A 20,061-nucleotide genomic window follows, 5' to 3' on the forward strand; every position below is an offset into this window, starting at 1 on the left:
GCAATACTTTTGAGAATGGTGATGTAAGCAATCAATAAGTCACAGTGACAAGCGGGTAATAAATAATGACTGACAGACTTTCCCTAGGAACCAGTACTGGTCTCCAAAGGGTAAGGTTAATGCTAAAGGTGTCAAAAAGGGGTTATTGTAGCACACACACACACAAAAAAAAAAAAAAAAAAAAAAAAAAAAAAACACAATGACTGGAAATCTGTACAAGTTTAAACAAAATTAAGTGGAATGTGAAGGAAAAAAAACAATGACTTTACTTAACAAATCAAACTACAGCGGAATGGAACATGAATACATGGATGGGAAAGACGAATACTAAGCCAAGCAATTATAAAGCAACAGTTATCTAGCTCTGTAAAATCACAAACATCAAGCTCTGAAAAATTTTATGTATCTATACACATAAACACACATACATTTTCTGTGCTGGTACATGGGCCGGAGAACATGGAAGCTAAAGAAAGCCAAGAAGACAAAGTTATGCCAGATAATTTAATGCATCTGCTTCGAAGACGGATTGTTAATACATGATGTCTAACTGAAAGAGAACAGTATCACTGTTTTAGATACCAAAAATAAATGACAAAAAAGGCCGGACAGCATCAAATACACCATGCAGTACTACTGCTATCTTACAAATGACTCCTCAAGTCACTGATTAAGCAGCACAACAGAAAGAAGTTGTCTGTGGACAACGTGGAAGACACTAAAACAAAATATCTAAGGAACGCAGAACAAACAGTTCCATAAGAAAATACTTTGAAAGAAAAAAAAAAGTGTTTATTTATTTTCTGTCTCTCACACCCCCGTATCTGCTGACACTTTACAGTTGTTTTGAGAATATTACATACTCTTCCTATAGTTTTAAATACAGGCATGCCAGAAAGTGACTGACTAAAACCTAAATGCTGGGTTTTGTCTTTAAAATGTTATACCATCAAAAATACTCTCTCATTTGATCAGCTACCACAGAAAGAAAGAAAGTAATAATAAATAGCCCACTGGAGTTATATATATTAAAAAAAAAAAAACTTATAAATGTCTCTGGTGAAAAAGACACCATTTCTTTTTGTCATGTCAAATAACATTCCATCTTAGATTGCAATATTTATTTTTCTTCCTATAGCTAATATTTACTGTTAACTGGGTAAAATCAGTGCTTTGCATGTATATATAAGATAAAAAAAGTTTGAATGCTGGGAAAGTCTTTTTTTTTTTTTTTAATAAAGTAGTACTGCAAATTAAAATTAAGATGATCTTCAGTCTTGCCCTTACACGCATCAGCTCAGATTTCATGAAAGGATATTTGAAAATGTTTCAGTGGTCATTCTTAAGCAAGTTATTTGAAAACAAGTGTTCAGTAGTCTATAAACTAAAAATGTACTCTAAATATATTCTTGATTAAATATTTCAGACAGAAATCACATAATCCAACTAGATGAAAAGAAGTGATATTTTGGGGAGTGGTAATAGCTGTAGTGTGGGGTAAAAATATCATTGACATTTTAATTTAAAAAAAGAAATATATGCAGAATAAACAGGACATTTCCTATAACTGTYTGCAGTGGCTGCTCTGCCACTGCTTTGCACGGTCTTGGTAAATTATGCAGGCTCTCAGTAGACAGAACAGCCATAATTCATTGTCTCCAATAACATAATCTACATTTATCACTATTTTAATTAAGTTGAATCTTAATTTGCTAGTTTCATTGCAAGAAAATATACCTTTTCCATTTTTTCCAAATAGAAAGCATCTTATCTGTCTCAAAGGTTGCACTTCAAAATTAAACCCCTCTCTTATTGCCGACCAGAATGCACTTTTAATAAAGCACCCATATTTGTTTTCTTCATTAAAATATTCTCTTTGAATTTAGATTTCATTTTATAAGCAAAATTACCACTAATCTGAATGACAGATTTGTCTAAAAATAGTGAACATTGATGATGTTCCACTGAAAAGATTAAAATTGTATGTAAAACAGGTATTTATTGATTACAAATGAAATGCAGATCACCTATTTTCTCTAATATCCATTTTCTGTCTTTTCTTTATATGGTAAGCTTTCAAGGACACTTTAAAAATTAGAATAATCCATGATACTCATGGTAGGACTATAATGAAGAAAAAACATACTTGTTTTACCCCAACCCCCATGCTAAGAAAAGAAAACAAATTAAAGACAGCTCAACAGGCTTGTGTTGGTATTATGAAGCTAACAGTGCACAAAGAAACTCATTAACAACACGAAACAAACAAACAAAAAAAATCAATATTTAAGATTAGCGATAATTGTGCAATCATTGCAAGAATTAAGCATGATTCACAGTTAAGTTTTAGTTAAGTTTAGAATGAAGTTAAGTGACTTTGACCAAATTTAACCTTTTTTGTGGGTAGAATAATAGCTGCTTTACTCAAAAAAGAGAGGTCATCTTTTTAACTTCTGTAATCTTTATATGTTAATGGAGGTATTTGCTAGATTAGCCAGTACACACTATGTGCGATACTACTTCTTCCAGCAACATTTCAGTATATACAATCCCATGTGTTGGTAAAAAGCAGAGACCTCATACGACTAAAGACTACAGATTATCTAAGTAGGCAAAAATCAAAGCTTCTACACACCACTCAAAACATCTCGCCTCTGATCAGAAGAGTCCATTTTAATTTAGTCTTCATTTATTACCAGATCTCAAATATTGCCAAGAATGGTTTGTGATGCAGAACACTATTTATAACAACATTCTTATCACTTGTTACACAGAAAAAATGGTTTTCAGAAGTAGAAAGCTGGTGCATTTATCCACCTACTCTTCAAAAAGTACTAAGGGATGTGGGCAGTCATGTGTTTAACACAAATCATTAGAGATACAGGAATGTTTTGAATTGCCATCAATGGTTATATCATTAACGATAATTTACTGCAATGACTTATGATTTTCAATTCATAGAAGTGCATTAAGAGTGTGTTCTACACTTACATTAACACTCCCCATCATAAAATAAAGCCATTTAACTTTTCACGGAGTGACTTTTATGATGCTGTTATAGAAGGAACTAATTGTAGTTAAAACATTTATTTTTCAAAGGTCATGCTTTTTTATTGTAGCTTATAATATTTAAATGGYGTTGTGTGTGTGYGTGCATGTGTGTGAGAAAGAGAGAGAGAGAGAGAACATGAGCAAGCGCATACTCGTGTGCATGTATGAGAATGCAAGGAGCACCTGTGTTCAATACCAAACCTTTCTAAGTACTGCACAAAATGCAGAATAAAAAGTGATTTGCATATTAAGCTATAATGAGGTAAAAAAAGAAATCTAAATTGTAAATGAGCTTTAGAGACAAATCAATTCTAATGAACAACAATTACTTCAGTCAGTGTGTGAATTAAAACGTCATTAATAAAGCTTAGGTGTTCTGTTGGTGAGCATATCTGAAGACCCTGGCAGATCATGCAAGACCTAGTTAAGGAGAAGCAGCAACCGCAAAGGAAGTAGGTTTAAAATTATTTTATTTTGAGGCTCCACCTCAAACAAAAAATTCAGGAAAGCCTACATGACTCAGAAAATTCTATACAGCTTTAATGGCTGTCCTGAATGCCTTATAAAATGTCAGATTTTCACTAGATAATGACAAGAGATAGCTTATAAACCTAGAAGAAGACTCAGAATAGTCTCTTTTGTTCCCTTTCTTGAATGTAAAGCAGCCAGTGAAAATCAAAATGTTTCGTTAAGAAAAAAGGGCTTTTGTTTGAGCTAAAAATGAATCTAAACATCCTGTTCTTTACCCGAATGCTGAAACCCAGCAGCATGTAGTAACCATTTATGGAGAAACTACAGAGGGCACTGTTGTATCAATTTTCAAGTGTTACAATGGTGACAGGGACCAAGAAGAGAACACTGTCAGGAAAAAAAAAAAAATCCACAGTTAGGAGAGCATGTAAATGCACTAAACCTAATACAATAATAAGGCAAAAAGGCAAAATGACTGAAGCTGTATTTCTGAAGGAAAATAGAATAAAAAAAAAAGTTCACATAGCAGTCTGTCAGGCTGATAGGAATACTGCAGTGCACATATTTGGCATTTTCCTTTGTAGTACTTTCCTTGGAAAAGGTAACTAATCATAGCACCTTCTTATCCTTTACAAACAGCAACCTATTACTGGAATCCTAGTCATAATCAATATGAAAATGAGTGTTGACTGTTACGCAGTTCTTCCATACACAGAATTTATCAACAAAAAGAACATCTTTATACTGTACAGTTCTGTTTAAAAGGCCAATTCTATTTTATTCCTTTCTATAATGCCAGTTACAAATCAATCATTTCTATTCTGAAAATGGTAATGTTGGTGAAATACATACCAAATGAAATCCTAGTCTTTGCAGAAGAATTATCTTTAAACATACTGATCAGAAACAGTAAGCGTGCAGCTGAAAATAATTAAAGTGCGCAATGCTCTRTGTAACTATGATCTTTGTATCAAATAGGGGGGGGATATTAAATAAGCCAACTTTTATAAATCAGTAAGTGTATAAGTAACCAAAATTATTTTTGTAGAAAGAATGAGCTTAGGAAATAAAAATGTTTATGAAAACAAATTTGATAAACATTTTACTGTTCAACTATATGAAAGCTCTCCTGTCCTTGATTGTAGTTGGGTTAGTTCTAATAAAATACATTTCATTAAACACTAACAAATTTTAAAACATATATTACTGATGCCTAATGAGAAGTGTAAACAATATAAACCAGCCAGTTGCCTCAGCACAAAATAAGATCATTCATTTTTCTTATTTTTCATTTTTCGTCCTCAAAAAGCATGCTGAGGTTGCCAAGCAGGAAACCAAAATACTGAAATAAGATATGGATAGTACCGTCCATTTAAATGGAACTGCACAGGAGAAAGTTATTGCTCATTTTTAAACATCCTGGTGATGAAGACCACTAGCAGCATGTTTTACAGTAATATAACAAAGATCATAGGACTTTTATGAACATTAACTCCAATTCACATTTAAGGAGGAAAGACTATATGGAAAGTATTATCAAATTAAGATAGGCAATAACTTCACTAAAAGAAAGAATAAATGCCAACAGAGAAGAAGCTCAAGCAAACAGACAAGGATGTGTCATTGCAAAACATGTACCAGAAAACCGTTTTAAGCTACGTGCATGAACAACCAAAAATCAATCAAACAAACAAAAAACCCCAACAATAGGTGCTGCCTGTGGATATTCACTCACATCCATGTGCCTAAAAGCTGTGATGGTAACTGTGGAGGAATTGCGTCTCTAAGCATCCAAAGACAGAGGTACCACATAAAAAGAAACTCACACACAATGAAAACCCCATTTTTAAAACAAATTGCACAAGCCAATGACAAAAATATATTTACCACACCAGATGCCAGTTCCTTCACAGACACTAAGACCTGGGACTTCTTCTAAATGATTCAAGTAATTATTTTAAGCTACTTGTTATTAAAAAAAAAAAAAAAAAAAAAAAAGAGGTAAACTGTGTGTCAGAAATGGGTTTCATCCAGTTTTTGCCATCTTCAGCTGCTAAAGCCCTGTATGTGCAACGTTAGGTGGGAAAATCCACCGAATCTGAAATACTGCATATTCTCTCTTTAGCCTGATTCTATTTTTAAATTACAATTATTTTAAAATTGATGAACATTCTCCTAGTCTAATAATCTATTTATTCCTTGCTTTTCATTAGTACTGTTTCTGATTAAGAGTACATTTTTTGCTGAATAAAATTTCATCTATTTTATTGTTTCTATGTATTAATAGGTTATTGCTATTATTATTTTACGCTCCGTTTGAAGTTTCTATGATTGTAGACAGGTTGTATGCATGTAAATAAAATTAACAGGTTTTATTAGGTACTCACAGTATTAGTAAGAGAAGTGCATATTAACCCAATGAGAACATACACTATGACACTAGACTAAAAAAAAAATAAGTTCTTAATTTAAGGGATAAGTCCTTTCTATGTAAAATTTACTGATTTTTAACTCAGAAATGCTACAGCTCATTCTCACTGATCCGCAACTGGATCCAAATGGGGTTGTTACTGAGGCTAAGTCTATGCATGTCACTTAAAAAAAATTGAAAATCAAGGAAAAAAAAGTGTTGATAACGTTTACAAAATTGACTTAAACATTTTAATGTATTTTTCTACTTAACTACAATACTGAGTGACAAAATGTTAACAGATAACTCTAATTATTCAAGATATTTAACAAGATATTTGAGGTTACTTTCTCCCCATGCAATACAGCATATTAAAACCAATTTTACCTAAGTAATTTATTCAAAGCTTGATTGTGAGCAATAGCTGCTAGAAGAAATACAGCATTGTTGATTCATATACAAGCATTTCACTTAACTACATTGGATAATAGCAGTGCTCCTAAAGGAGTATAAAAGCAAAGTGATTAGAAGTCATTACTGTTAATTAGCATTCACTTTACTTTGATAGGGATGAACCTCTTCCTACTGAGCAAATGGAAAGCTTTTATCTGAAAGCCTGACAAACCTGGCCAAGGTAGGCACTGAAATAATGTATCGCTAACCAGTAAGTAGAATTAAAAAAACAATAAAACCCCCCAAACCTAAGGACAGATCATCATCCAATTAGTGAGATTCCRTTTTTTAAACAGGAAAAGGTTTGAAAGGAATGAGTAAAACTGGAAACTCATACTTCACATTCTGCAATCTCACTGATAAAAGGAGGAAATGTGTGTTTATCAAACTTGCTGTGAGTGCACAGTTCACTTGGCGTCCTGTAAACAATGCCTGGCTGCCTGTTTCCAAATGCATGTGAGAATCTTGCAACCCAGAACATCATATTCAGCAGGCAAGGTCACACTAGAGATGCTCCGGAAATGGGAAATTAGGAAAACCTGGCAATCAGAGGTTTTAAAGCTGACCAAAACAAGCCCCAGGGCTTGCTTACCATCTCTCACCATTAGCCTGACTGTCTCTGCTTATTCAGTATTAACATAAGACTGAGAGTGAATGAAAACAATTCCACACACCTAACAGGGAGAAATACAGTGACTTTGTTGTTTACCTAAAGCTCAGCATTTCTCACGGTAAGAAGCTACCTCTGAGATGTTGCTCAAGATCCCATTCTGGAAGGAAAACTGACCTCTCCTGACCAGTTCAGCCCAGAAGTGGAGAATGACAGGCATCCTGTTGATTAGTAAATTTCCTTGTTCCCATCTCATTTTAAAATCCAAACCAAAAAACAAACCCCATCTCGTGAATGGAACAAGACACACAACAATATTTTTACACTGACTAAAGCGCAACCAACTATGTAATTATTTCTTGCCCCTTATTAATTTGACATCTCATTCACTGCTGATGACAATGGTCGTCCTCTAGCTTGGCCAGTAAAAGCTATGGGGCTCTGCTCCAGAATTAACTAAATGGAAAAATCACAGGTCTGTAAAAAAAAAAAAAAAAAAAAAAAAGTGGTTCAAAATGATGATTGCAAAGGGACAATTTGAATTCTCACAGATCAAAATCTAGTCATTCTAAAATGCAGAGGAACTTAGTGTTTACCACATGAAAACATCAAATATTTTGTCTCAAAAAAAAATTCTTACTTTACAAAGAAGCACAGTTATTTATTTCTTGTCAGCCTAGGTAGTCATTTCATGAGTTYCAAAACATATACAATATTCAAGCTTAATAGCAAAAAGAAATGTTGTAAGAGATACAGTGTCCAAAAGCTCACCTAATCAATATGACTAGTAGAAGGACCAAAAAGTAACTTCCATTTTTGTGTCTATCACTGTTCCCCCAGCCTAGGCACTGAAGTGTTGTGGGGTGTTTGTTCACTACTGATGTTACAATTCTATTAGCTGTATATAAATTCTGTGTTTCAACTGCTGAACTATACAAAGTTTATCTATCGAAATATCAAATGCATAATTCTCTTGATTTGCAATAACCTTAAAATATGAAAAAAATCAAGGGGGGTGATTATTTGAGAAATTCAGCATAAAGAAAAATACCTCTTGCTGTAATTTCAATCATTCTCATTTTTAAGAAATATCACTCAGAGGAATTAGCCTATGGATCCACAAATAATTCAAATGTTAATAGGGAAAACAGCAGATTTTCTACAACTAAAAAGTGGGAAATGATGACTACGGTGGAGAACTGTTCTACAGGTGTCTGAACCCTCTCAATCCCACCAGTAAGAGGGGAGGAAGGTACCTACCTGTCTGGACTTTTATAAACTGCAAAGCTAGTTTTGTGGACAGCATGCTGAAGTCCTCAGATTAAGAATTCTTAAAGTATTGTTTTTTACAAAATTATAACTGATTATCTTATTCCAAAATATGGCTCCAGTAACTGAATACTCTATTACATTTTATATCTATTCATTAATGTCCAAATAAAGACAATGAAGTTTATCTCCCTCTTAGTGCTCACAATCCGCATTAATTGCGGCAGTGTGTTTGTTCTGAAAAAAAATACAATGGATTATAAGATACTACTTTATTTTGAAGGCCAAAGTCACAGTGAAATTCACAAGTAGAACTGATGCTTTAAAATAGCAAGGTCTTTCCTAGCTGATTCAGAGATTAAATTAAACTCTAAAATACTTTTTAAAATATGTGACTAGATGAAACTGTGACTTAGTCAAACACATGCTAAGGAATAGTTTAGACCTATAATGAAGAAGTTACTTAATAAAATCCTAACATTTGTGTTCTAAGAAAAGGTTCACACTTAACATTTCTTCTTGTACAAATATGTTACTGCATATAGAATGGGCAAGGCGGCAATACCTTAAATCCAACAAGAGCAGTGGATAAGTCTACAAAAGTGTAACTATTGGAACAACTTCACAATTAACAAAAAATAAGTCAGTCATACTCTGAATAAAAGTTAAACTTCGGAGAGTTTAAAAGTAACAAATTAGCAGCATTACTTCAAAAGGCCAGCTTTAATGTGAAGATTACTACTGTGCCAATGTCATAGACAAACAGCCATAGAAAGGACTGAATTTGAGAACTCATTTTACCCGTTATCTACAACAGCTAAATTTTGAAGAAGAAAGAAGGAAAGACTGCTTCCTTAGCATGAAGGAATACTATTAGGAATAATGTGGAACTGAAAGCTTTATCTTCTGTGAGAGAATTAACCCCTACACAAAGACTGCAGAGTAACCCTGTATTTCATCCATTCACCTCAAGCCTTGGCACTGATTCCTGAAGAACTCCAAATCTTAGGGAGTTTCATGGAATAATGATAGGATTTAGAGTTCCCTCTTTTCCACATAATCCTGCATGGACTGATAAACTTCTATCAATGTATCATGTGAAATAAAGTCAAAAATTACACAGCTACTGCAATGTTAATTGTAATATGGACAGGAATATTTCCTGTCTTGAGTAAATATTATTATGGTTTTATTCCAAAATCATGATCCTGTCCTTCAAAAATAATTATTAACTAAAGGAGTCACACCATATTAATAAGCTCTTTGCTGCTGTAACTAAAAGGCATGTTACCTATTCCCAGTGACTGACTTTTTGAGTTATAAGATCACCGCTCCAGGACGCTCCAGGACATTATTTTTTGAAAAGAATTACAGCTCCTTTCCCTCCCAGGATACTGATAAAATGAAATAGTGCTGCATGCAAAGGCTCTTATTATTAAAATATTTCATATATCCAGTACACCCAACAGCAATACTTATTTTTTCAGCTGATGATCAATGATATCACAATTAATCCTTCAGTTCTGAGATCCAATATGTTATTTTCTTTCAAGCATACTGTTCTGTTTTTTGTAAGTTTGCAGGTTCTGACTCCACAAAGTGCTTCTCAAAAAGAACTCTCACAGAAACTAACATGTTAAAACTGAAAATGCACTGCAGATGATCTCTCATGCTTTAAAAATAAGAATAAGCATAGGTAAATTTATTACAAAGAAATTAGAAACAGAATCAATATACTTATTCTGACATACTTAATTTCAAAAATTAGTACTGAAAATTTTGTTATAGAAAAACATGAACAACTAGCTGAAAGAAAAAAAAAAAACTTCCTTCAAGAACAAGGTCCAGAATTCTACAAATTGTCCCAGCAGTGGAATCTTACCAAATAAAAGCCAAGCCCTCACACAGCAGAGGAGACAAAGCAGGAAACTTGGAAGAGGACAGAACTGTCAACTGAAATGCAGCCCCGAAGGAAAATATCTTGCAGGGGTTGTACAGTCTGGAAGCTATTATATCCATTGCCTTAAACAAAAGTTAAGCCATAGATCCATAGGATATTGAAAACAACCCAACATTCAACTTCTCTAGCGCCACTTCAGTATGTGCTTGCATTAAATACCAATATATATTTGGACATGATCATAATTACCTAGAAAAAGGAGAAAGCAGTTAAACACACCTATGAAGAGGAGTATGCTGCAGGAAAGTTTCATGGAAGTCCCTCCATGGTCCATTCTTTCCAATTACTAAGGTGCAAGAACCACAGTTTTCCTACACATTTTTCTGATTTCAAAGAGAAAGAGAGGATAAAACCCTGGAGGATAATTCAGGTAACCAAGGAAGTCTAGTGCTTATATGCTTTGCTGGAGAAAACCTGAATCATGCAAATAGACAAACACGGACAGACACAGAATTTCAGTAATCCTTATTTAGTAACATGGGTAGTAGATTAAATTATTTCTTAGATTTCAGGATTTAAAAGTCCTACATTAAATAGAAAAACTGTTATCAAGTAAGAACTGTATGATTAGATACATTTAGACATCACATAAGTATTTTGATGTGTTTTCCAACACATATTCAACATAGACAATCTAGTATAGGACATCAGGCAACTAAAAGTAAATATAATTTACTTCAGCATATCACTCATCTGGGTTTGTGAAAATAAAATTATCAGTTTCACATCCATCTGCAGTCAATATCACTTTCTAAGTCCTGTGAACTAGAACAAGACTGTTGTCCTGGGTTTCTCAGCACTACAGTGGAATATTTAGCTTTTAAAAATTCTTGTTCTCATAAAATTGTTTTTAAAAGGTGTCAAATACTTTTTGAACTCATACTAGTTTTTCAGACGTGGTTTGCTTTAATTTATTATTAAATAACTACTTGTAATATAAATATTCTTTACAAACAAAGTAAGACACACTATGCGGTTTTCATCTAGATACACTTTTCCTGTATTCTTAGGCCCAAAACATTAGATAGAAAAATAGTATTTTGACCATTGCTTTGAAATTAAGTCAACTCAAGGCTGCATTTAACAAGCCTTTTGCAGATTTCTCCCCCTGCTTCAACAGACAGCAAATTGAGCTCTCTGCTTAAAACTATTAGCATCAGCTGAAGAAAATAAGAATCCCTAAAGAAAAATGACCAGTGATTAAGACTTGCATAGTAAAGCTATAAAAATGCAGTTATAGATAAACGTGGAAAAAAAAAATCAGAACGCTTTCAAAGTTAATGTTTACACACAAGAGAAAAAAAGTTTCGTTTCTTTCTTAAAACTAAAAAGTGATCAACACGAAGAGTTACAGATCCTGTAGATTACATCCTCCTCATATAATTAGTCAATTATTCGTCAGAATATGCAAGACTTCTACTGAAACGTTTGCACAAGAATTTCATAAATAGGCTTGACTGTAAAGGCAAATTTATATAGTGTCTAACATTTACAAGGCAACRTATTGATAATATTTATGTCTTTAAAATATCCTATAGTGGAATTAGTATTTTTATACAAGAAAGTAGTAGTTATTCAGTCCCAGACAACTCGATAACGTCTCTTTCAACTATAGTTATAATTATCATGTACAAACTTTCAAAGCAGTTGTCAAGAATCAACATTAGCATTAATTTATGTCAAAGCATCCATTTCTCCAAAGACAGCAAGGATCGAAAGGGAAATTTCATCTTAATTGCCACTAATCTGCCCATTTTTAATTAAATTGATCAGTAATTTATTATCTTTCCCAGCATCAGAAAGCTGTTATCATGCAGCTTTAACAGATGATATATACTAGTCCTTCTAATTTCTAATATTACCATGGTTCAAAAAATCATCTARAAGTACTTTACCATATTTCTTTCAACCTGTCCTGCATGATACACATATTCCATTTTAAAACTTTGTAAAGCACTCTAGATTGATAATATAGCCTATATGCACTATTTTTCCATTTAGTAGTCTCATATTCCAACACAGGTGTTGGATCTCAATTTTACTTTAGATGAGCATGACTTCCTTATCAAAAATATTTAGAAAATGTAACGCCTGACTTCAACATGGTTCGGGAAGCATCCTGCACTCCAACCACATTCCTAGTCTTATCTGAAAAATTGTTTCTTAATACTGAAAAAAGTATAAGCCTGAAGCTTTCAAGTTTATGAATCTCGTTTCTGATTTCCTGGGGGAAAAATGGAGTGGGAGGAAAGGGGGCTGAAAAATGCTCAATATCTAAACTGATGACCAGAAATATCTTTAGCTGAAGTTTCAGAAAGTAGTCTACCAATTTTATAAATAAAATTAAACATGTATTTACTTTTTTAATAACTATAGCAATTAATATGATCTTCTGAACATTACATTGTTTTAGTACTGTGCAGTGGAATCATCAATACAAATAACTGGAAGACACAGGACAAAAGAGAAGACATAACATTTTTACTCAAACTTCATCTAAAACCTCCGGAGTCAATTGAAATCTTTCTATTCATTTCTCCCGAGAAGTAATTCAGATTCCATTGAAATCAAGTACCACATGAAGTTTTTGGAAAATTGCAAAGAGCAAATCTCAAGTGTTTTAGGAAATATACTCATTATCTCTCAAAGTGGTTTTATAGCTAAAAAGATTGGTTTATCTTATTGCTATTACATGATATATTAGAATGTAGTTACAGGGCTACCAGAATCAAAGCCATAACTGTAAAATATGTTGTAATACTTTGTGAATGATCTGCAACATACAAACCAAGAACTGAAAACTTGGTTTATAGAGCATAAATGCACACAAATACAAATGCATAGACATTACTTTCCATACATTGATAAATGCACAAAACCCAGAAGATCTCACATTCAAATAACCAAGCAATACATTATTTCAAATATGAAACTGTATCATCCATTTTGGTTATAGATAATTTTTACAATTATGTTTTTTGTATTATCTGCCAGGCACCTATTAGAGGTGTATTGATTGAATAGGAACAAGGTTTTGGTTTGACATGAGGATTAATTACTGATTAGTCTGATTTAAAATGGGGGAAAAAGGAATAAATTAAATAAAGTTATGCTATATATTTACACTGTAAGGAAGAACAAAGGAATAGAAGCTACACTTGTAACAGCAGAAGTGTCCAAAAATTTTTTCACACCTTTCCATAAATACACAAGTGGATTATATACTTAAATTCATAGATCAGTGTAACGTATTGAAGCAACATAATTGTCTCCAAGTATTTCATTCTTTCATTCAACATACCTTAACAAGTTTCAAAAGGCAGTAAAGGTCTTCAACCTCATCTTCCTCACATGTGGTGTACACTCGTCCAGTATTAACACTGGTACCTTTTATGAAACAACGATAGAGTGGCAAATCCATTGCATCAGCATAAAGGTCAACGGCATGGTGTCCTACTGTCTGATACATATAGCTGTCCAATTCATCAGTCTGCCCTGCCACAATTAAGAAATAAGCATGATATTAAGTACATCATTTCAACAGTTAGAGAAAATCATAACATTTCAGAGCACTAAGAAAAAACTAAGTGTTAATATTTTTTGTTCACACTTGTTTGGTGACACCATCTCTATGAACATGGAATTAAAAAAAAAAGTAGATCTTTTCCCCCCAGCAGACTTATGGACAAGAAGATACATGTCATGAACCTGCTGCCTACTTTGAAATTCTTGTGTCTACCTCTTCTTTACTATTTCTCCCTGCTTCATCCAGAAATCTTGTAAGGGTCCGATCCTGCTCCTATTTATACAGTAATTCAGAAAGAGGCACAGCTCAGAGGCACAAACCCAACTATATTTCAACATATTCAGTGCAAGAAACCTGGAACACACTGCAACACGGAGAATAAGCAATAGGTTGCCAAAATTTCCCAAAATGTTACTGTTAAAACAGTTATCATGGTCATCAAGAGTGAAGAGCAGATTATTGTAGCTTAAGTAGAATAAAAGTAGATTGCAACAATAAAAAAAGCAGATCTGTTATAATATTCAGTCCCTTTCTACTCCACTTGCTTTAAAAATTAACCTCAGAATGTAACCAACTGCTTGCTGCTGTTTCTTTAATCAAGAGACAATCTCAAACTCTCTGATACACAGTTAACACTAAAAAATTATCTGAATAATTTTATAACAGATCAATAAAGCAATACACCATTACTGCTGAAATTTCCACCTCATTTGTTAAAAACTAACACAAATCACTATCTTAATGCTGATTTGTAATGCTGGAACTCTTAATCTAGACCCAGACACATAAAGCATCTCTGCTGTATGCCCATACAGCACATTTTGGAGACAGAAAGGTCTATAACTCGATCAAGGTAACTAATTTGTGATGTAACCATTATGTCATGTCATATGTGATGCAATACAGTAGAACAGAGATACGTACTTGCTAAAAATGGGCTCAGGGACCCACAATCACAACTAACCAACCAGGGAAAGAAGAGTTGATTTAAAATAAACCTCAGTATTTTTCAATGTACGTAAAACATGACAAGGTCCCTTTAAACTGATACTCAGTTCAGAATACACAGTTTCTTTATTAATTGAGGCTATCCAGGCAAGAGTGGTACAAGATAAAATAAAATGAATGGAATAGAATCCACTATTGCCTGAAGCACCTCAATCAACTTTCCACAAAATTTCCAACTACACACTTAAAGGGATCATTTTATGATTTTAATGACAATATTCTACATTTCTGATGCGGATAAATTAGTTTAAAGACAAACATATTTTAACAAGATTAGAGATCATTTTGCCCTAGCTACCAAGGGAATAAAATGTTCCTGCCCACTCCCTAGTATTTGCCAGTCCTGTCCATGATTCATCTGTGATGTCAGCTCACCTTTCCCTTCACAACTTCTGCACATCTTCCTGCTGTGCAGTTACCAAGTATCATACCTTATGATAACATACATTAAGCAAATAACATATGTTAACATACTTTAACACTGGAAATTCTCCCCTACCAACTGGGAAACAACTCACCCTCTTTTCAAACCTCACTTCAAGTTTACTTCATTTGGTTTACACTCTAGCCCAACACAGAAGAATCAATCTCTCTCTCTCCCCCCACCAATGACTTAGGTGTGTCTGAGAATCACACATTATCTTGTGTAGAAATAAGTCTAGGTGCAGCTTGTGAGGAACTGATCAGAAAATTGCTCCATGTTAAAACTAACTCAGCAGGGTTTGGAAAAGCAGCAAACCAAAGTCAATTCTAATCCAGATCAGTGCTCCAATCCAGTTCACAAGTGCTGGGCTAGAATAATGGAGGAGGATGCATGGGGATGAGAATGAACAAGCAGCAGCAGAACTGCTTATTTTTGGCAGACAGATTGGTTAATCCCAGTTTAAAGTGTTTCTAGAAAAACAGTGTTTGTTTTGTTAGATGATATCCTGTACCACTTTTTATTATTTGTGCTACTGAACTCACACATTCCCTGCTTATGCTACCAGAAATATTCATGTTTTCCTTTTTTCAAATTGTGCAAGCCTTTCTTTTACCGGTCTTCATCCTCTTGTGTTTTTTTCCCTTTGAGTAAAAATACATTTACTAAGTCTCCACAGCATTTTCTTTCTTCTGCCTCTTAAAGACAATTTTCAGATTGTCCTTCAATATGCAAAACTAAATACAAATACATAAAAGAACTTATTTCAGACATAGCTGTGCCTCCATTCCTTCTTATTTCAAAAAAATCTCCTGTGAGAAATGAGGCTTTCATACCTGTGCTTTCAGCAGGTCTTAAATTGGCTAGAGCAACAATCTGATGTCCAGCAGCAACACACTGCATCATATTATAACAGCTGTCCTTCCCACCACTGTAAGGAAAAGAAAATAGGGACAGTTAAGCTAAAGCACTGCCAAAAGTTTTAGCCTCTTATGACTTCTCCCTAATTACAATTTAATATCAGAGCTGGTTATAAAGCTTTCAAATAAAGAAAAGGTTGCAAAAAATTAACCACAGCAAAAGGACAGGACTTCACCATACCAAAGCTTAAACAGAAAGTATAATTAAAATGGTTAGTATTTAGGTACAGTATCTAAATGCAGTATCCATAAAATGTGCATCTATTTTTAATCTGTATCTTATTTCTAATGTGAGAGCTTCCATGAAGAGCAGCCACTTATACAGGAAGCCCTTCAGAACAAGGACTGTCTTTTACTCCAGAGATGAATAATTTTTTATCCATTACTAGATAACTTGGGTAAAAAGACAGTATGCGCTCCAAAGAGTTACCAGCATTAGCAATCTTTTTAAATGAAAATTCTCAGGTTAGGGATTATACTTGACAGGATATTCTGTCTGAAGTTTCAACATTTTAAATGTACTTCCCATTTTCAAAAGTTTTAATTACACAGGGAGCAGGTTCAGCTGGCTCTGCATGGGACATATGGTTTTATATTGCATATAACTGCAGATAAAAATAATTACTGCTGGTTAAAAAAAAAAAGCTAGAAAAACAAACAGAACAATATTCTTTAAGGCCTAGAGATGACACCATAACAGAGAGAAAAACATTAATTTTGACATTCACTCAAGACCTACTGGAATCTTTTTTTCACCATCAATAAGGAAAGAATCCCATTCTCCTTGTAAAACTGAAATACAAATGTTGTCATGGATTTTAATCCCTATCAAAAGAAATATTACAGTTCAACAATAAAACCAAGACTGATCTAGAGTACACACTGATTACAAAATCCATGTTCAAATTCATAGCCTTCATACCACAACTGCAGACAGAGATTGTGCGCAGCTTCTCTAAAAGCCAAAGCACAGAAATCACAGTCTAAGGCAGGGACTAGAACACCCAGATCTAGATCAGTGTGATGATCTGCCTCTTGCCTCATTACAGTCACAGAGGGAAGAACAGGAGAACAGAGAGTAACAAGCAGCCCCTGCTACAACAGACCATCGGTTTCTTTGAGGCCATATTATTACTAATAAATTTCTTCAGCATTTCCAATGCAAAGTTCCCACTGTTATCTACTCCTCCAACTGGCCTTTCCATGCAAGAGCTCAAAAGTGTGTTACAGGAATATAATCATACAGCTATTTCCCTCAATTTCTGCTTTTATCCATGCTAAACTTCTGTATGCTAACCTTAATTTGCTCTACAACTCAAAACTAAGGAGAAATAATACACATAACATGGCATCCTTTCACATTTAACAGATTTTCATAAAGCAATTTTTATAGCACCGAAACATAAACTATAAATATAAATGTGTTAATAAATAGATTTCTAATCTGAGATTCCATTTATACTGGACATTTTTCTTACGCATACCTACAACTTTCCTCTAACCCATACACAGACAATACAATATAAAATCATATGTTCATTAATACTGGATACTGTGCTTGATACTGCTCATGTAGTTACCATCCACTTTGTACTGTGAAATATCAGGCTTAACAAAATCATAACAAGACAAAGGCTCTTTTTGTTCTGAATGAATTAATTCTAAAAAAATAAGAGCTTCCCAGTAGTTCTGATTTCGACTCCAAGCACACCTTAAGAAAAATCATCAGATGACAATAGATACTTATTTGTCTATGCTATTTACAGCATGTCAATGTTAACATTTTTAAAAAAAATCAGAAATAAAAATGGCACTAGACTAAAATCTATTCATCTTTTCAATTAGTTTTTCAAAATTAAAAAAATTATATTTTAAGATGATGCTAAATTCAAATTACTTGATTGACATCTGTGGAGTGCTAGCTGGGCTGCATGTTACTGTATCGTTATTTATTTTCTGCATTACTGTCATCACGGCCCTAGAAATGAACTGTGCCAAGAAAATAATAACAAAAAGAAAGGTGCCCACCTACAAAAACTTGTAATCTAACTGTAAAACACTGTTAAGACCAATGAAGCCAGACAGCCAATACTGCAAAAGGTGGACTCAGAACAGCACCAACATGACTGCTGTCAAATATGTTGTAACAAAAAGAAAAAAAAAAAAACAACAAGCTTTAAGAAGACACGTGAAGGCACATATTGAGGTAGCTTTGMAAATGTTTCCCGGGAACTCCTCCCAAATGTCATCATACAAGAAAGCACAAAGCATTTTTATAGAAAACTGACTGTATGAAGTTGGGCCACATTCAGGATTAGTTTTGACAATGTTCCAGATATGGTAACAGGTAGGCTTATAAACAAACAAAATGTCAAAAGAAAAAATAAGGTAACCATAAAGATACAGCTCCATTAAAGACTTCTGGAAACAAAAATTCCCTTCTATTGACAGGTGTAACCATTTACACTAAGAGAATTCTAGAAGAATTAAAGAGTTGAAAAAGCATCACATTTCAGTTAGAAGACTGGCTTTAAAACAACTATGATTTAGCACAAAACACGATACAGGGTTTACTTCATAAATACCACCTTAAAACAAGACTATCAACTTTACATGCGGTTAACATTTTAGAAGAAAAARAAACATGCTAAAGTAGTTTCGTATATAATCCTGGTCTTTTCAAAAGTAAGAAGCACTTCTTAAATAGACTTCTTTTTTTTCCTCTGATCTTTGGCACTAGCTCTCTTACAAAGATTTCAGACACTTTGATGTCTCCTTAAAACTCTTCTTAAAACTATTTCTGAAACTAAATCCATCCTTGTAAAACTGCCTATTAAAATAGCAATTGTGTTACAAACCTTTTTTTGGATTTTATTTCATCCTGCCTTTTAACACATTTCTCTGCTTAGAGAATATCAAAATAAATAAACCTGGACACCAAAATCTTGTCTATACAAGAAAAAGCAACAGATTTTGCTGGTCTGCATTTAAGCAAATCCAGAAAAATGTGGGTAATGTTTGCTGTATAATTTTTCTCTTTGGATAATTTTTGCACTGATTTGTACCTATTGTGGCCAAACCCAGTTTCAACAGGGCTTGACAGTAATCATTGCCTGAGATAATTTAATACATTAAATATTAAGATTTCAGTAAACAGAGTTATTGCTCCCAAAAATAAAGATACAGTGTTAAGAACAATCCTTTCCCATATATACTTTCACTAAAATTTCTCCAGAAAGGAACATGACTTTGTTAAAAGAAGAAAAATAACGTTAACCTCTTGCCAAAAATACAAAAACCTATTTACAGTACCAGAACTGCAAAAGCTGACAGCAAGCAGCAGGAGTATGGGGCGAAGCAAATAAAGGAGTCTCCGAAAGACAGGGCATGTCAAACTACTACTTAAGGGTTTTTTTCTTTTTTTTATGAGCAAAATGAAATATATCTTTAAAACACACGAAGAAAATCTATCATAAGAGATCATGAAGCACTTGCAAAGCATCAGGGAAAAAAACCAAACCAAACTACCCACAGCTGAAAGCTCAGCGGGCGCTGGGCAGCCCTGGCTGTGCCTGAGCGGCCCGGCAGAGGCAGGCCCCGCCGCCCGGGCTGCCCCCGCTCCCTCGTGGAGACCGAGGTGACGGGAAATAAAAGAGCAGGGAAAGAATTTCAGCTTTGCGCAGAGACTGGCAGCTGCTGGACGCCCCGGAACGGGGAGAAACACGCCGGGAGCTGCTGGCGCGTCGGCCTGCCTGCAGGCCGGGCTCCGCTCGCCCCGCGCTGACAGCCGGCCAGCTCGCAGGAAGCACAGGCAAAAGTGCGCAGCGGGGCGGGCAGGCAGGAGCTGCTCGGGCTCCTTCGCTCGGCCCGGGGAGGAGGGAGGCAGGAAACGCATGTGCAGGAAGCGGCGGGGGCGGACGGGAGGGTCTCCCGGGCGACGCGGGGCGGGCGCGACCCCCGGG

At 34.5% G+C, this 20,061-nt stretch overlaps 1 protein-coding gene across 5 annotated transcripts in view; it reads right to left on the reverse strand.

Moving 5' to 3' along the window:
• The window catches only part of DPH6 (diphthamine biosynthesis 6), a 174,492-nt gene extending 154,550 nt beyond the window's left edge, over positions 1-19,942 (reverse strand). The window contains exons 1-3 of one of the 5 annotated variants that reach the window (XM_026081350.1): positions 19,632-19,942; positions 16,016-16,110; positions 13,526-13,719 (exon numbers count right to left, since the gene is read on the reverse strand). In XM_026081350.1, the coding sequence (XP_025937135.1) occupies positions 13,526-13,719; positions 16,016-16,085 (264 nt within the window). In that variant the 5' untranslated portion in view covers positions 16,086-16,110; positions 19,632-19,942. Of the gene's footprint in view, positions 1-13,525; positions 13,720-16,015; positions 16,111-17,996; positions 18,076-19,411; positions 19,595-19,631 lie in introns of those variants that run through there. The other 4 variants (XM_026081347.1, XM_026081348.1, XM_026081349.1 and 1 more) reach the window with 4 other exon arrangements.
• Positions 19,943-20,061: the final 119 nt, after the last annotated feature.

This window comes from Apteryx rowi, unplaced genomic scaffold (genome assembly GCF_003343035.1).
Source record: "Apteryx rowi isolate R43461 unplaced genomic scaffold, aptRow1 scaffold_544, whole genome shotgun sequence".
NCBI classification, from domain to species: Eukaryota; Metazoa; Chordata; class Aves; order Apterygiformes; family Apterygidae; genus Apteryx; species Apteryx rowi.